The following is a 16,936-nucleotide window of genomic DNA, read 5'->3' on the forward strand; positions in this document are numbered from 1 at the left end:
CGGCCTCGCCGGCCATCGTGAAAGGAATTAACGGCCGAGGAATTGTGGGGAAAACAGATTCTGACCAATGACAACAAACATTCCCGTGTTGCGGACAAAGACCAGACACTGCTTTCTCCAAACCTGTTATTTATTTTCAGCTTTATATCTCCGCTATAGGTCTATAAAAACGCTGGAAAGCAAACTACTACTGGACTTTCAACTTGTCTCGCATTCTTCTTCCATTAACATTATTCTCTACATCAACTCTAACAAACAAGCTTGGCAAGATGGACGGACGAAAGCTTGTGCTTGTGACAGGCGCCAACACCGGTCTCGGGTTCCAAATTGTCAAGGCCATTTGCAGCTCCGATACAGAATACGAGGTATTGGTCGGGGGTAGATCTATCCAAAAGGCTGAGCAGGCCATCACGAGCCTCAAGGAACAGTTTCCCTCCAGCCATCTTCATGCTATTCAAGTTGACGTTGAAGATGATGCATCCATTGTCTCTGTATTTGAATATGTGAAGACCAAGTATGGAAAACTCGATGTTCTCATAAATAACGCAGGTGAGTTCAGTCTCTTCAAGAATGCTTCCGCAATACTGACCGGCAATGCATCAAAGGTGCCCAATTAGACCAACAACTGGCCGCTGGCAAGATGTCAGCAAGAGAGGTGTGGAACAAAACCTATGATGTCAACGTCACCGGGACCCATCTCTTGACTTGGACTTTCGCCCCGTTGCTCCTCGAATCCAGCGATCCCCGCCTTATGTTCATCGCTAGCGGTACATCTTCTCTTACCACGTCTGAAAATCCAGATTTCCCTGTCAATAGGCAGCCCAGCAAAGGGTGGCCCAAGACCCTAACTAACTTGGATTTGCCCGCATACCGAAGCAGCAAGACTGGAATGAACATGATGATGAGGTACCATAGAGTCAAGCCAATGCGAGAGATTAAGCTAACCCAAAGTTAGGGAGTGGTTCAGGATTCTTGGTCAGGACGGCGTTAAAGTATGGGCTATTAGTCCTGGATACCTGGCAACCGGCCTTGGTCTTGGCCAAGAGACGAACAAAGCACAAGGCGCGATTGATCCTGCGATTGGGGCTGCGATTGTCAAGGATGTTTTAATTGGCGCGAGGGATAAAGATGTTGGCAAAGTCGTATCAAAGCAAGGCATTCAGCCTTGGTAGAGCTCAATTCCCATTCATAGGTCGAGAGCCGGGGTTGCTAGAGACTCAGCTTGAATCACAGACTGAGTCAAGGATTCAATAACAAGTTCATTTCTGGAGCTTTAGTGGAATATGTCCCCTAAACCTTGGTTTTTGATCTAGCCAACATTCAATGATGAGAGGTATCAAACAGTTCGTCGAGATAGTCCCAGTTGGTTTGGTTTAATAGCTGGGTCTCACTCCATTTCCAGCTCGATCCCTCTCTGTCATTTAAGGATGGTCTCATGGTGTTTATCGGTTGTAACGTATTCATATCAGACAGTACCTGCATGCGCTCGCCACTTTGTTGCGCCTCCAAATGAATAACAGTGGCTTCCACTATTGATAAAACTCTAGATCGTGCTCTTGCTCCATCTTCCGATTGTTCCATTTGGATCACTGTTCTGGCTCTTTCTAAAAGAAGCTTTGTTCCCGGCTCGCCGATATGGAATCCATCTGTTGCCTGGTTTGTTGCATAAGCCACAAGACATAGTGTAGTTACACCGAGTAAGAAGTCATGCCAAGTGATGCTCTTCATAAGCCACTCCTCGGTATCCAGCTGACCTCCAGGCTTACACTCCTCATAAACACGCAGGAGATCAGATACCAAGGCAGATGACGCGGCATAGCATTCTCGGACGCTCTTGTCTCTATGTCTGGTCACATGTGGACGATGAAGAACACAGAGACATTTGTAGTATACAAAAGAGATACAAAGACGAGCGACAATAAGTTGGGGATGATCGATTATACAATTTTCGATTGGCCGAGGCTGATATATTTCCGGTAGGGCTTTGTATAAACCTTTCAGTTCGGTGTCCAAAGCGTCGATTTCACTATCCTTTGCTTCGTGTAAGCGATCCGTCAGCACATGTTGAAAGATCTTGTCGAATATTGTCATAAATCCGTGCTTCAGGATGCAAAATGTCACAACAGTCACCTCGGTATTGGGCCGTGAGGCAGGAAGTTGAGTGCTATTTTCGTCAAAGTCGGAGTCGAGGAGATTGCTTGGAGCCCGTGTGTTTGAGACTGATAAGACGATTCTACTCGGAACACCCAGGTGGAATGATACCAGAAGATCAAGCTGTAAGAACATACTCCATGCCCTACGTCGCATTTCTGCTGCGAAGGGACTCAAGCTTGGGACGCTGCGCTCTCTGTGATAGCCTGAAACCGTGGCTATATGGGCAAGCATGCTGAGAAGAGAACCCATGTCTGGAGAGATTTCTAGACAAGTGACGAAACGTGATTGAAGGTAAAGCAGGAGTGCTTCAAAGCAGAAGGGCTTGGGACGGAAATACTCGCCCAAAGCAAGACACTGGGCAGCAGCAATTGTGAATCCATGCCCTGGTACCTCGTTTTCTCTACTGGTCCGTGAAATATTGGCGGCCATGAACAGCATTGAAAAGAGTATCGAGATCCAGAGGGGTGATGCTGCAGCAGGGTCATTCCAAAAAGCCTCATACTGCCTCCGAAATTGCACTGCGTGTATGAACGGCGTGATGTACAGCCGAACTCGGAAGTATGCAGAGACCAGGCGGTCGGTATCCCTTCGCGAGGGAAGATGAGTGTTGAGTACTTGTTCGATACTCAGAGCTTGCGAGAGACCGGCACCAAACATGACGCCTATTCCCATCCCGGCTTCTAATTGAGGAGCGCTGACGTCTTCAGCATCTGTAGAATTGTCCTCGAAAGAATCTAGTGTAGACCTGAGCGCTTGTATATCATCTAGCATGGCTGACCAGTGTGTTGTGCCGCTCTCAGTCTGGTAACAAAGGTCAGAACGCGAAGATGACGACGCAGTCGCATGTTCCACGATGCCCGGATCTGGTGGCGACACAGCACATAGAGTGGCATCTTGAACTCCGTCATTGGTAGCCGAGCGTTGTCCCGAAAGCATTTCGACGAGGTGCTCCAGATGTTCAAGGCGTGCTTGGGCCTGGGCTTGGCGGACACGGTCGCGCTCCGAGTTATCGGGGGAAACTTCGTAGGAGCAGGATTGAATATCTCTCCTGCGAACACAGCTGCCACAGGGGCTTTCACGATCACATCTGAGCTTCCTCTGTCGGCATGCTGTACAGGCCAGCCGCTCCCTATGCTTTTTCAACCTCGAACCAGAGCTCATGGCTTGATGGAGGACAAATTCTATTCAGTGATGATTAACGAACAGAGCTGACTTTTTATGAGGGGTCTTCAGGTCCACGCGATGCCTTACCGAGTGCTAATCCATAACAGGGCTAGTGCATGTCTATAACTTCTGCGGAAATAATTATAAGTGCCCGGCGCTAAATCAAAGTCGGGATTGGCAGCTTCCGAGGCTCGTACATCATAATTCAGGGATGACTGCAAGCCTGAGGCCCAGGTACTTGAGGCCTGCTGCTTTGTTATCGGCAAGGGTTGATAATATACACAAGTTGCCATTTTCATCCATGCCCGGGTCCACCGGTGCAACCAGCAACTTATTTCGATACCGCAAAATTTGACTATTTTGTTCTTGACAAAAGCGAAAGCAGAGCACAATACGGCCTAATATTCCTCATGCTTTGCGATGCATGTAACGGTGTTTCCCTGCTACGCTCTGCGCTGCTTCCCTCCCTACCTGTTGTCTCTTCTTTTACATTGTTTTCTTGCAAACGGATGCGCGTCTGTAAGTCCAACAAGGCTCGCGTGTAATTATAAATTAATTCTGGTTGCTCTCTCCATATTTCTTGCCAACAGCCCAACTGCAGACGGAAGAATCTCATTTCCAGCGCATTGATGGTTTTATTCTCGCTAGGTTATCGGCAGGCTCTGTCGGAGGTTGGGAATGGGGCTGTAATGGCGACAGAATGATCTCCTAATGATTAAAGAAGCACCATTTGCGACATTCGTGCCTGTGCAGACCAAGAATCACAACGCTGGGGATTCTCAGGGATACAATATGCCATATGCAGAAGTTGATACGTTGTGACATTTCGCGAGTTAAATCACACGAATCGAATATAATACATAAGCTCATAATGAATTAAACAAGATAACCCCTTGGGCGACACTTGAGCTTTGATTATGCTTTTTAAGTAATTGCTAGGAAAGAAAATGATAGATGGTAATAGTTTATAGATAGGTAGCTTCTGCTTTTAGTAGGCTCTTAGATGTGGTCTGGGCCGTGGAAGCCTCGAATAGGTCGGGACAACCCTAACCCTAACACTGACTAAATATATATCATAGATAGGACTTATAATAATTTATATATTAGGTATTAAAATATAACTTCTAAGAGTCCCTAAAACACTAAAGTAATAGCAGCTAATTTATAAGCTGCCTATCTTTGAATATCTTAATCCTTCTAGCTAGATAAATCTAATAGTTAGAAAAATATCATACTTGGCAAATCTATTATTTACAGCTACAAATTACTTACTATAACAGTTATGGCAAGCATTCCAGGATAAGAGGTCTAGCTTCGTTAGTGGGGTCAGATGGATGTCTGCGGTGACAGATATAATAATATTATATAAAACTCTTATATTAAAAAAAGGTAAATGAGCTAATTTACTATTATAACAAATAGTAGGGTTAAGTCCTTGGTTTTGCTCCTGTAATTCTTAATTACATCTAGTGCCCAAGGGAAATGTCGTACTGCGTTTATGTCTGCTGATATCAAGCTTTGAGAAGCTAATTCATGTTTGTCGAATCGGCCAGCGTCACTAACCTCCTAATACTATGCTTGATTAGCAAGGCGCAGGCCACGAGTCATATAACCTTGAATAACATTGGTCGACTATCTGATTCAAAGCTGAAGAGACTGTGAATCTCTCAGACTTTGGCGTCGGGGAGATAGGGGAAGCCGGGGAAGTCAGCTATGTCGTATGTTTGGCGGTATCTCCGGCTATTCATTACCCGCCTGGCATGGTACATTAGTCAGGGTGGCTACTATCCCCTCTTTTTACCCTGTATGGTGCTACGCCCGCGCGCTATCAACTTTATAATCCTGGCAATTCTGCGGTAAAAATGTACTTTTACATTTTGCTATCTTGAAATTTTATATATCTTTGATAAAAGTGGAAGAAACTGGGAGTATGAGATTAACCTTTATATATCCGTTAACTCCGGGCTTAATTACTAAGTAGTAAAAGAAAGGATATAGTTAGCAATTTATTATTTAACATAACAATAGACTCGCACTACCTAAATCCTCTTCTCAATCTAAATCACATATTCTCTGCCATTATATATAACTCTTTACCTACAATCAAAGTAGTTATGCCTACTCATACAGCTAGTCAACTGCCATCTAATGACCATTATCTAGTCATCATGCCTCAAATCGCCAACCAACCCCTCCTCGGCCCCCTTGTCAGCCTCAATGCTTGGACCTATGCTATGGAAGCCCTACTCTACAAACGCCGAACTCCAGCCCTCAAAAAGTACAATATCAGCTTCGATCCAGAGATTGTTAAGCAGGAGAAGGCAACAAAGTTGCCTGCTTTTGTGCAGTGGCCGGCAGATAACTTCAATAACCTGCTCGAGCAACCGACCCAGTTCTACGCTATTTCTCTTGCGTTAAACTTGTTGAATATCAAGGATAAGACTACAGTACGTTTAGCATGGGGCTACGTCGGTCTGAGAATCATCCATAGTCTGGTCCATGTATCGACTAATAATGTTCTCATCCGCTTTCCGGTTTTTGCCGCCAGTTCACTCGTGCTTGTTGGAATGACGGCCAAGGCCGTGCTGGAGCTTTGGTTTTAGAAGACGGATTAAATGTACAGAAAGAGATTATGTTTCTTATAGCATAGCTACCTTAGGAATAGTCTCTCAATCGGCTGGTAGCGGCGTCTGTATAATTACTGACCTGACAAAAAGAGGGTCGATTTTAACACCTACTAATTAGTTACATTAGCAGTAACTACTACTATAATATGTAATGATCCCGTGCTCAGTCCAAGACGGAATTGGTGTATAGTAATACCTGTTTCTTTGCTTATGAGCTAAATTTTATCGCTATTATGAGGGGTGAAGGCTTTACTTCTAACCCAAAAAACATTCCTATTCGAGGACAGGATCCAAGCTACAGTAATAAGAATCCCAGAACAATACCGCCCATTTCCAATATTCGGTTGCATTTCGAATATGCCTTTGTAGAGTATCTAAGGGTTCTAGTTGTGTTTCTTATATTTTCCTAATTCTCAATAGGTTACCACTGTGGACCACGAAACTCGTAGGATATTGATAATAATTGAATATCCTCTTTGAAGGTCAACTTGTAAATTAAAAAAAAAAAAAAAAAAAAAAAAAAGAGCATGGTCTCAAGATACAGGGAGTCGTGGAGCCGTAAGTAGAGGTTTGATGGCTGGCGGTTCTCATCCCGAACTCTGCCGACTACTCCCCGAAAGCGCGGAAATACTGCACTACCCTCCACATAAAAATTCAATCGAAGGAGCCAACGGGAATTAGAGACTTTTAAGTCCGAAAATCCTGATCATTGTGTGGGTATAATCTAGGGTATGATGTTGTATTTCTAATACATTTTCTCTATCAAGAGCTATACATGAATTGTTGCACAACCTCTGCTTCTCGGCCAAGTCATATTGGTGTAAAATCTTCTCAGAAAAACAACTGCAGCATAATGAGCGGTAGCGTGCTTGTACTGGGAGCTGGTGAGCTCGGTACTTCCATCTTAAAGGAATTGGCAAAGCATCCTTTGAGGGGCAACACAACGCTGTCTGTGTTACTGCGCCCATCATCCATCAATTCAACAGTGGCGGAAAAGAAAAAGCAGATCGAGCGATTGCAAACGCTCGGTATCACGCCACAGCCCGGTGACGTCGAGTCTCCCACGTCGGAGCTCGCTGCTGTCTTCCGCAACTATGACACCATCATCTCTTGTAATGGCATGGGTCGACCATCCGGGACCCAAACCAAACTAGCAGATGCTGTGATTGAAGCAGGTGTAAAGCAATACTTCCCGTGGCAATTCGGGATGGACTACGATGACATTGGAACGGGAAGCGATCAGGACCGATTTGACGAGCAGATTGATGTGCGGAAGAAGCTTAGGGCGCAGGACAAGACGGAATGGATCATCGTTTCGACAGGACTCTTCATGAGTTTCTTATTCTTACCGGACTTTGGGGTTATCGACCTCGAACAGAAGGTCACTCGCGGCCTAGGCAGCTGGGACACCAAGATTACCGTCACCGTGCCACGAGATATTGGCAGGGTAACGGCAGATATAGTGTTCGACCCACGAGGAATAAAAAATGAGGTCGTTCATATTGCTGGTGATACTCTATCATACAAGGAGATCGCTGATCAGGTAGACGATCGGTTCGGAGAGGGCATATTTAAAAGGGAGCTCTGGGATATGGAGACGTTGAAGAAGCAGCTTGCAGAGGGCCAGCCTGTGGCGAAATACAAGGCTACTTTTGCAGCTGGTAGGGGCGTTGCTTGGGACAAGGAGAAGACGCTGAATGTGGCGAGAGGGATTCAGATGACTGGGCTAAGAAAATATCTCAAGGATGTAAACTTGCCATAGTTATAGATTGCCGACTTTCGTTAGGATAGACTAACAAAATAACACTAGAGCATTCATCGCCACTTCAAGGTCAACTTGTAATAGTATCCCGAGCGAAGGGAAAAGAAGAATTGCCTTCAAGTTTAGACTGACTGGTTTAGACTGACTGATAGCAAGTGAGACGCATGCTGGATAACAGCTACCTATGATAGCTCATTGCTCGTCATCTATGCATGTCGAGTTTAAGTCAACAAATAGAAATTGCAAGCATCAGCCCAGGTCCGAGAAAAGCCTTATGCTAAAGCGATCAGCAGCCAAAACCACTCTTTGTGGCATAACAGAAACATCTATGGCCGTCCGGTACAAGCACATATGTGGTAAACAAAAAGATTCCTTAATTATCATGCTAACTAATCCATCTTTTTCAATGCCTCATCCATCGCCTCTCTCCGCTTCTGCGCCTTTTTACTAATAGGCAAAATACCCACTGACCTCAAAAGTAAACATATTATACACAGTGTCGTCATCATATAGCCTATACCTACACCCTTCATCCATGGCGCGGCAACTATGGTCCCGATGCAGCTCAAGATGTTTCGGACAAAGCTGTTAACGGCGACGCTGCCAGAACTACGCTTGCGGACAAATTCTGTGAGCATTGTTGTGCCTAGGGTCTATGTGGGTGACGTTAGTCTGAAGATTTTTCAGATTGCAATGACGGCGCATCTCGAGCGGCAGAGGGAAGAGAGAGTCGCTGGACTTACAAAGTGAAGCATAGATGAAAACCCAAAGACGAAAAGCAAGCTGATAGGTGCCATGTACTGGACCCTATAATACATTGTCCATCCAAACCACAGCAGTGAAAACGAATATATGGTACTGGCGACCCAGGCATTCTCTTCATCCGATCCTCTGGTAGGTAAATAAGATTCCCTTACCCATCATATCGCCCAGTCTTGCGAGCCTCTCTTGCTATGATGGAATCCATCCATTGACCGCCGACCATTGATGAAACAATATAACCCATACCGGTAGACATATAGGTCAGTCCTATTGTCGTTTGCTTGAAGTTTGTACGGGGTTGAGCAAAGCCAGATTCAATGACGATATTAAGGACGTATACAGAACTAAATGCGATAGCGGCGATCAATACTGTAAGAAAGACAGGCGGGAAGCGCAGGAGGAGGAGAACACTCAGAGGCTCGATCAGGTAGTACTTGAGCGCCGTCGTAAACTCCTTACTCTTGACCTTTGTAGAGTCTCGAGTGGACATGCGCATGAGCTCCTGTGTTATGGCAGGTTCACTTTTGCGAGTCAACGTCTCCGGAAGCAGGAAGAAGATAGCCACAATAATGACAAAACCATGAATGGCCACGAACTACATGGTTGATCGCCAGCCCAAGCGTTAGGGTTAGGAGAGAGGAGTGTGCATATGGTAGGAAATGGATGAACCCATAGGAGCAACAACCGTTGCCAAAGAGACCGTGGCCGTGATACCCCATTTCGTGGAGTTACGGTACTCATACGAGTTGTTGACTTCGGGTATGAGGGCGAAGCGGTCAAGAAGCCAACGCCGCTGGGAGCGCGGGACAATGGACAGTGGATGGGTATCAGACGGAGCCACTTCGTCGCACGTCTTTTCCAAAGATTCACCAGCCGCGCCTGAACCGATGGCTTTAATGTCGTTCCGACCTCGCATAGCATCCGTGTCATTGCCTTGTCTTTGGTTTGAAGCGGTATCCTCATGACTGAGTGGACAGATGGTGGCCGGTGACGTCTACCAGCTTCTTCGGGGCCCAAGTCACCGACAGCAGCCATTAGGAAGCGTCGATATCGGAGTGGCTCCGACGTTGGGTTAGGAATCTAGGCTCAAGTGATTATGAAGCTGAATTGGTAATTTTGGATTGATGTTACTGCCAAGTCCAGGCCTGGCAGGGAATTCGGTGTCCTAGCAACAGCATCTCGCCATTTATTTGCATTCTAATAGTCCTGTACAAAGGAGTCAAGAATAAGAGTAGGAACTGTTTATCTAGACATAAGAAAGAAATATCAAAATGCCAGTAATACAGAATTGCCATTCCTGCAGCCGATCGAGGACTAGTTTGTTTTGGGCTGGTAATGATTGGGGTGTATCTCTCCGGGGAATGAACGGCCTGGGTCGGATTGCCCAAGTTATACATAGTGCCTTGTATAAGCCTGTCTCCTTGTGATTGGAGGACAGGCCAGAAAGACCAGGTCGCTCCAAGCAGTTTCTGCCTTTTCTCGTGGTATCGTTGTATTGGAAAGCATGAGGTCTTATCTCAAGAAAGTGAGGTCAGAATAGGTTACTTCTTTCGCGCTACTATGAGATGATAAGTCGACTGGTTGTGACTTGTGAAGGCCTTGAGAGCACCGGGGCAAGCCGCGGTGAGTGAGATAATACCACCAACCCTACGACTCCCGGGCCTTTCCCTTGTCTACGCGCAGGAGTGCTGACGGTGCCGGACACACCTGTTCAAGCTTCTTAATGCCTCGTCTACCTAACAAAGCAGCGAAAAGTTCTTAGCAAAGGTGCTTTTATTTTCTCTTAAGGAACTTATTATAAATTTATAATAATAATAAGTATAAAGGGGCTAAATATACCTCCTAAGGAATATATTTATAAAGCTAACTAGGGCAAGAATACTAAGTATCTATCTAGAAAGATTATATTTATAATAGTTATTAGACCTAATATATAACTCCTAGAACCTTTTCCTCTTTTATTTATTAACCTATAATCTACAGACTAATATTAGAACTATTTATATTCTTAATATTATATAAGCCTAATTCTAAGTATTAGTAATATTTTAAGGCTTATATTCCCTAGGATAGGCACTATTAAAGGCCTTAGAAGCTTTACTATTTAAGATAAATAATATAATATAATTAAGTATATTAAATAGTTTTATATAGCCAGGATATTATAATATATAATGCAGAATAGCAGTATATAGTATAATAGGTATAAGTAAAATATCAATAGGTCGCCTTAATAATAACTTTATAGCATTTTATATATTATTATATCTAGCTTATAAAGCCTTCTTTTGCTTATTAAATTGCCAGTATTTATAGACTAATATTATAGAACTGCGATTTACCAAGTTTTAAATATAGGATATATATGGCTTGCTACTAGCGGCCATATTACGTCGAATATCTTTGCCCCTATTCACTATGTAATGCTTATCCTATAGAATATAAGTACATATATAGAAGTATAGCCTCTAGGGGGAGTTGCTCTTACTATAATCTTTATGTAGTCGGCGTTGAGAGATGTATCCCAAGGAACGAGTTTATGCCTAGCTGTCCCCTAACTTTTTATAAAGCTCTTTAAACACCCTTCTAATTGGCGGATGTACCTTTGCCGTTCTGTCATCCACTGTAATCCCAAGAACTAACGGCTTTTGTAGATATTCTTGGACGTCTTCTCTCCATGGCATAGGAGGCAGTTGAGGATCCAGTCTCCAGCACTTAACCTAGCTGACAGCTTTCGAGGCTAATGTGATAGTACTGAGTGTTCTTGTCATAGAGCTGACGACAGAAGGTATCTGATGCTGTCCATCTTGTGAGACCGCCACGCCTTTGTAGGAAAACCTCCCACTCAAGTTTCAGTTAGCAGGTTATGTACAAAGAGTTGTTGGCCGGGAACTAGTATCGCATACGCTTGGTTTAAAGCCCCATAAGCCATTCATGTGGGATGGAACACGGATGGAACCGCCAATATCAGTTCCCCAGCCCAGTGCTGAGCCATTGAGAGCAAGGAGAGAACCTTCGCCTCCGGAGGAACCACCCGGAGTGTATTCAGGGTTCATTGGGTGCGTGGTTAGGCCCCAAAGCGGATTGTCTGTTTCCTCCCCACTGTTGAAAGTTAGCTTATGCCATTGAGGCCAAACTCTCAATGCTTTTCCGTACCAGAATACTCGGTGGCAAGTTGGTTTTGGCGATGATTACAGTACCAAGCTGTTTAAGCACCTTCACCAAAACACAGTCCGAGACGGCGGCTTTAAAAGCACGGCCAACGTAGCCCAGTATCGAATCCAGCCCTTCGAGACCGAATTGATCCTTTAATGAAACTGGGACACCGTGGAGGGGACCCATCAACCGCCCAAGTTTCTGTTGAAACGCCTCGAGCTCCCTCGCCTGCTGGAGAGCCTCATCGAAGTAGACTTCAGTTAGACAGTTTGTCTAGCATCAGTCCATTAGCAGGGTCTTTCAGCAAGCCATTTTAAGACAGCAGACGTACTCTCTAATGGGCTTCTTTGGCTCTAATAGGGTAAGTTAGTCAAAGATATTTGCCGTGTTGGTCTTGTGATAGAGCTCTTACTTGGCTATATGAGCAAGTACAACGGCCTCGGCAGTAACCTGTCGACCGTCTAGTAGCTTGATCAAGTCTTGGATGTCTTTAGCAGCAGGGATGCGAGGATCAGAAGGCGCATCTTCACCATAGGACTTTGCGAGTTTCTCGTCGCGTATTGCACGCTTCTCAGCGACAATATCAGTCCAGGGCCGTGGCATCTTACACTCATCCAGTATTCATATGAGTTTCTGATAGCCAAACAGAATATAGCGACAACCATAATCATCTTCCTTGGGAGCAAGGGGATACCGGCAGACTTGCGAACGTAATCCTTATGGCCCCATGCTGACTTTCGGTCACCATTCCAAGGCTTGTCATCGCCGAGATCAGGTTCGAGTAGGCATTCCTCGAAGAAGACCCATTGGGCATCGGCAGGCTTATTTCCGACACACAAGGCTTCGTAGAGAGTACGGAAACCTAGTTCAATCATATCCAAGGCTTGCATACCATTTGGGCCGAATCCGATACCGGCGCTGCGCCAGCTGTCAGTAGGGCTCTCTGGTGATGCATTTAAAGGGAATATGTCTGAGGGCAACTCACCCGACAACGGAGTACTCCTTTGCTTCTTCGTAGATGGTAAAAGGCACTCCCTTTCTGTGAAGTGCCATTGCAAGCGCAAGGCCAGCAACACCGGCGCCTATCATGCATAAGGTTAGAGGCGACAAGTGCACTGGAAGATTGGTCCCTACGTACCGACAATGGCCACATTGAATTCGTTAGACTGGATTGTCATGCTGTTGGGATGCTGCTATCTGTGATGGCGCAATAGATCGAGAGGCTGATTACTCGAGATTGATCCTTATGTCAACAATTAAAGGGATCAATCAGTGAAGCATAAAATAACCTAGCCATTGTAAGACCATGAACGAAGGGGCTATATCTTTGACTATGACTCCGGGGCGTGCGAAGATGGCCTTCCGGACTGGGCTTCCCGGCCTCTTATCGCGGGTTGTGATTGGGTCAAGAGGCCTTATCTCTATCTCCGAGCAGATCCGGAGTTGCCGGCATGCACTCCCTTCTTTGAGACAAGACAAGCTAATGAGCTGGTTACCTCGTACAGTAACTATGTACAGTATTCGTAGACCCGATAGATAAGAAAATCGATAAGATAACAAAGCTGCCTGGGCTGTATCTGTTGGTAAATCCTCAGCCACAGCCGACGCCTCCCTCCCCACATTTCATTCTAATTCTTCACCACAACAGCCCCCAACCGAAAATTGCCGCTGTTCCCATTCTCCATTTCCCATCTCCTCCCCATCACCCGTAGAGAGAGCGCATGGCACCACCATCAGTCGACAACGGCTCAGACACCCCTGCTACCAAACGACGGCGCATTGCTCTAGCATGCAATGCTTGTCGTCTACGCAAATCCAGGTATGCGACAGCTCTCATTGGCCAATTCCTCCCTCTGTAGTCAACTGGTGGGCTCACTGACTCTGGTGCCTGGGCTAGATGCGATGGTACACGTCCGTCATGCTCATCATGTGTTTCTCTTGGCCTGGACTGCCAGTACGAGCCTGGAGACTCGGCTGCCAACGTGATTGTTCGTAAGCAGTACATATCTGATCTGGAATCACGTGTCTACAATGTCGAGCAGGTCGTCCAACGACTCAATTCTTTCTTTGAAGGCCATCTCTCTGCCTGTGCTACTGCTACTACTGGCAATACTGCTGCTGCTGCTGCTCGGTATCGCCCACCTCTCAATGTGTCCCCACCAGCAGCTTCATCACCAGTTTTAGAAGAGACCAACGATGGTAGCCTTCCGCGTGCAACCGGCCTTGAGGAGCCTCAGGATGAAGATGCGACCACGAATGGAATGGCCATGGCATTTGTCGAAGAACACACCTCAGCATTTTTTGGTGGCTCCTCCAACGTCAACTTCACCCGTCTTCTTCTCAAGGCCGTGAATCGCATTCGCAATCCTGCGCGGCGACAAGGAGCGACTGTGGACCGACAACACGAACTCAACGAAACTAGCCTGGCCAAAGCTTCCCAGCCCTTCACGAACCCTGTTGCGACATCGCCAGATACAGGCCCTAAAGCAATGACGACTCTTCCGCCAGCAGAAGAGATGGATCGCATGCTTGATGTGTACTTTAAAACCGCCGGCACAGTCTTTCCTTTCATCCATGAAGAATCGATGAGGAAGACGTACACAACCTGCAGAGCAAATAATTGGACCAGAGTCCGCAGGACCTTCTTAGGCACCCTCAATGTCATCTTTGCTACAATTGCTAGTGCTGACCGAGATGCAATACCATCAGCTCGGGAACGGCAAAAGAAGTCTAATGTCTTCTTCAAGCGAGCGACAGATCTCTGCGGCGAACTATCAAAGCAAGTCATCAGCATCGAGATTGTCCAGTATCTCGTCCTGGTCGTCATTCATTGTCAGGGTGCTCAACGCTCAGTGCAAGCTTGGAATATTCTTGGGCTTGCCGTTCGCTCAGCCATGGCTTTAGGGCTTCACAGCGCTCAGGCCCGTGAAGGCTTTGATGAATTGCAGGCCGAGTATCGTCGACGAACATGGGTTGTGATTTACTGCATGGACAAGGTCCTAAGTGTTGCTTTTGGGCGGCCAGCTATCATTCCCGATGAGTACATGTTGGACCGGCCAGCATCATTGTCTGAGCTTGCTTTGCCGACACCGGATAGCGCCGGCACAAATGGTGATATTGCTGGCGATTTTCTGGCTATTTCTTTTCGACTATATCAAATAATGAACGGCTCTCTCAAGCAGCAATACAGCGGGAATATCCACAATGCCGAACCTGAGCCGGATGATATGGTGTCTCTGCAAGCTTCAGGCCAGCTCAGAAAGCAACTCCGCGCATGGTCAGCAGGCCTACCGCCGTACATACGACTATGCGAGTCCAAAGAAAAAGGTCTTTCCGAGAACAGCCAAGTAAATCGCCTCAGGGCCATTCTTACACTGAGGTACCACAACATCAATATCTTGATTCACAGACCATTCCTTTGCAGCACCATTCGACACCTTTTTGGCGGCGGCGACCCAGCTTCCGTTGACAACTCCTCCTATCTCATCCAACTTGCGATGGGAGAGGCTCACGAATGCATACGGTCAGCACAACACACCATTGAGCTCGTACATACCATAATTACGGCTGACCCATCGGGGAACAACAACCTCGGAGTGGCCTACTTTACACTGTACTACGGTCAGTCCCACACCATTCTACGAGAATCATTGACTAACTAAGGCTCTGAGCAGTCTTCACAGCCTCATTGGTCATTCTTGGCCGAATACTTTGGGCACAGCATGGTCAGGGTGCTGCAGCCGATGAGACCGCGGTGGCGATCTGCAAAGTACTCCTAGGACAAGTAGAAACCATTTTCCAGATGCTGGATCATGACAACAGTCTGGTCTTTAGCTGTTCAAGGTACATCAACAACATGTTGGAAGTATGCACAGCCCAAGGTACGCGAGGCCATCCCTACCGGATTCCACCCATGGTAGAATAATGAAAGGCTTAACAATACATGCAGAAACAACAGTCCCGGTTCAAAGTGATGAGGCCGGGAACGCATCATCACATCAGCCGCCGTCTTCTTTTGCTCCCAAACAGTTGGAAACGATGATGCATCTTGGAATGGGAGATATGGAGATGTTCCAGCTCTATTCATCAGATATATATGACCCAGCGCTCTTTGAGGGCTTGGATGGGTCGTCAGCCGAGGCAGCTACTGCAAGGAACACCGACTGGGAAAATTCGTTTTCCGCCATGTGAAGCAATGTACTTGTACAAGTGGGATTGCATGGAGTTCGGCGTTGGTTTCAGTTTTGGCTTTTTCATACTACACTTCCTGATACTCAACCCTCTCTATCACAAGCGATTAGAATTAATATGATGACAAATCCAATCTAATGTAATTTCCAGAGTCAGATTAGTAAAGCTCAATCCAGCTTTTTGACAATTCACTGCAATTTAAATCAGGCTTTCAATTCATCTGCAATAACCTCAGTAGTTATGAGCGTATGATCATCCTAGAATCGCCATCCAACCAGTTGGAAACCCGTTGGTCCCCCATCAACGACACTCGCATCATCTGGAGACATTATTAGTACGCAGATAGTACTGGAGATTTAAGTCGGAGTCAACTCACAGCCGTCTTTAGAGTCAAGAGTCTGATCGGCCTTACCGAACGGGACGACACTGCTGGGGAACTGGAGTGGCTAGTAAGTAGCTGCTCGCATTAAGAGGATCAAAGAGAATTGTAAAACATACATCGAGTAAATTTCAAGGCTTCGTGTACATCAGTGGACTAAACTCACCATGGGTAACAGCCGAACCACGACTCGCCGTTCAATAACAGAAGTCGATACCAGCCTCGAGCCAGATCTTGGCCCATCCCTCTCGATAGACATAGATATCGGCACTAATACTAATATTCTCACTATTCTCACGCAAGTCCGCGACAAAGCCCGGGTCTCTAAATTTGCCTGGATCCATAGCATCCAGGTCCGCTATCGGGCTCTCGCCGCCGTCCTGAAAAATCTTGAACGGTAGGTTCACTTGGTCGAGTGCGAACCAGCGCATGGCGATCTTCATTGCCTTCATTGTCGGCGGAGCCTCGATGACTTTGATCGTATGACCTGCAGCTCTTAGCTGATCAACCGCAGAGGCCATGGTCCTCGCAATAGGCGAGAAGACGAGAAGACGGGAGAATCGGGATCTTGTGATCATACGCCAATAGTCAACTTGTCCTTCCTGGGAGCATCGTGCCATGGTACGGCGAATGCCGTGGAATCGTGGCGTCAAGGCTCAACCTGAATGATAGTCTTCATGAAGAGCGTAAGGTCCTGTGCTGTGCGCGCCATTTGACCAAGGGTTGGCTGAACGCCCTGCC

At 46.3% G+C, this 16,936-nt stretch overlaps 8 protein-coding genes across 8 annotated transcripts; 4 read left to right on the top strand and 4 right to left on the bottom strand.

Annotated features, from left to right (window-relative positions):
• Positions 1-269: 269 nt before the first annotated feature.
• On the top strand, positions 270-1,172 carry FOXG_11865 (uncharacterized protein; the record flags this gene model as incomplete). The annotated part of the gene is made up of 3 exons (XM_018391598.1): positions 270-549; positions 606-906; positions 956-1,172. The coding sequence occupies 3 exons, from the start codon at positions 270-272 to the stop codon at positions 1,170-1,172; spliced, it is 798 nt and encodes a 265-aa protein (XP_018250278.1).
• Positions 1,173-1,204: 32 nt separating this feature from the next.
• On the bottom strand, positions 1,205-3,343 carry FOXG_20621 (uncharacterized protein). The gene has a single exon (XM_018400916.1). It carries the CDS (start codon positions 3,313-3,315, stop codon positions 1,321-1,323), a length of 1,995 nt encoding a protein of 664 aa, XP_018250279.1. The 5' UTR covers positions 3,316-3,343; the 3' UTR covers positions 1,205-1,320.
• Positions 3,344-5,486: 2,143 nt separating this feature from the next.
• FOXG_11866 (uncharacterized protein) lies at positions 5,487-5,921 on the top strand (the record flags this gene model as incomplete). The annotated part of the gene is made up of 1 exon (XM_018391599.1): positions 5,487-5,921. The coding sequence occupies one exon, from the start codon at positions 5,487-5,489 to the stop codon at positions 5,919-5,921; it is 435 nt and encodes a 144-aa protein (XP_018250280.1).
• An 877-nt stretch (positions 5,922-6,798) lies between these two features.
• Positions 6,799-7,707, top strand: FOXG_11867 (uncharacterized protein; the record flags this gene model as incomplete). Its single annotated transcript, XM_018391600.1, has 1 exon — positions 6,799-7,707. The coding sequence occupies one exon, from the start codon at positions 6,799-6,801 to the stop codon at positions 7,705-7,707; it is 909 nt and encodes a 302-aa protein (XP_018250281.1).
• Positions 7,708-8,620: 913 nt separating this feature from the next.
• On the bottom strand, positions 8,621-9,504 carry FOXG_11868 (uncharacterized protein; the record flags this gene model as incomplete). Its single annotated transcript, XM_018391601.1, has 2 exons — positions 8,621-9,064; positions 9,139-9,504. The coding sequence occupies 2 exons, from the start codon at positions 9,502-9,504 to the stop codon at positions 8,621-8,623; spliced, it is 810 nt and encodes a 269-aa protein (XP_018250282.1).
• A 1,680-nt stretch (positions 9,505-11,184) lies between these two features.
• Positions 11,185-12,803, bottom strand: FOXG_11869 (uncharacterized protein; the record flags this gene model as incomplete). The annotated part of the gene is made up of 8 exons (XM_018391602.1): positions 11,185-11,313; positions 11,376-11,585; positions 11,626-11,898; positions 11,946-11,967; positions 12,038-12,195; positions 12,234-12,543; positions 12,611-12,707; positions 12,764-12,803. 8 exons carry the CDS (start codon positions 12,801-12,803, stop codon positions 11,185-11,187), a joined length of 1,239 nt encoding a protein of 412 aa, XP_018250283.1.
• Positions 12,804-13,224: 421 nt separating this feature from the next.
• Positions 13,225-16,012, top strand: FOXG_11870 (uncharacterized protein). Its single transcript, XM_018391603.1, has 4 exons — positions 13,225-13,444; positions 13,523-15,246; positions 15,300-15,506; positions 15,575-16,012. The coding sequence occupies exons 1-4, from the start codon at positions 13,347-13,349 to the stop codon at positions 15,814-15,816; spliced, it is 2,271 nt and encodes a 756-aa protein (XP_018250284.1). The 5' UTR covers positions 13,225-13,346; the 3' UTR covers positions 15,817-16,012.
• Positions 16,013-16,392: 380 nt separating this feature from the next.
• On the bottom strand, positions 16,393-16,815 carry FOXG_11871 (uncharacterized protein; the record flags this gene model as incomplete). Its single annotated transcript, XM_018391604.1, has 1 exon — positions 16,393-16,815. One exon carries the CDS (start codon positions 16,813-16,815, stop codon positions 16,393-16,395), a length of 423 nt encoding a protein of 140 aa, XP_018250285.1.
• Positions 16,816-16,936: the final 121 nt, after the last annotated feature.

Source organism: Fusarium oxysporum, chromosome 10 (assembly GCF_000149955.1).
Source record: "Fusarium oxysporum f. sp. lycopersici 4287 chromosome 10, whole genome shotgun sequence".
Classification (NCBI taxonomy): Eukaryota; Fungi; Ascomycota; class Sordariomycetes; order Hypocreales; family Nectriaceae; genus Fusarium; species Fusarium oxysporum.

Bases quoted from the DNA above. Each gene is read 5' to 3' on its own strand.
- FOXG_11870 (XM_018391603.1), top strand. From the start codon at position 13,347: ATGGCACCACCATCAGTCGACAACGGCTCAGACACCCCTGCTACCAAA. The intron at 15,247-15,299 runs GTCAGTCCCACA...GGCTCTGAGCAG, and splicing joins CTACTTTACACTGTACTACG to TCTTCACAGCCTCATTGGTC. The intron at 15,507-15,574 runs GTACGCGAGGCC...CAATACATGCAG, and splicing joins GGAAGTATGCACAGCCCAAG to AAACAACAGTCCCGGTTCAA.
- FOXG_20621 (XM_018400916.1), bottom strand. From the start codon at position 3,315: ATGAGCTCTGGTTCGAGGTTGAAAAAGCATAGGGAGCGGCTGGCCTGT.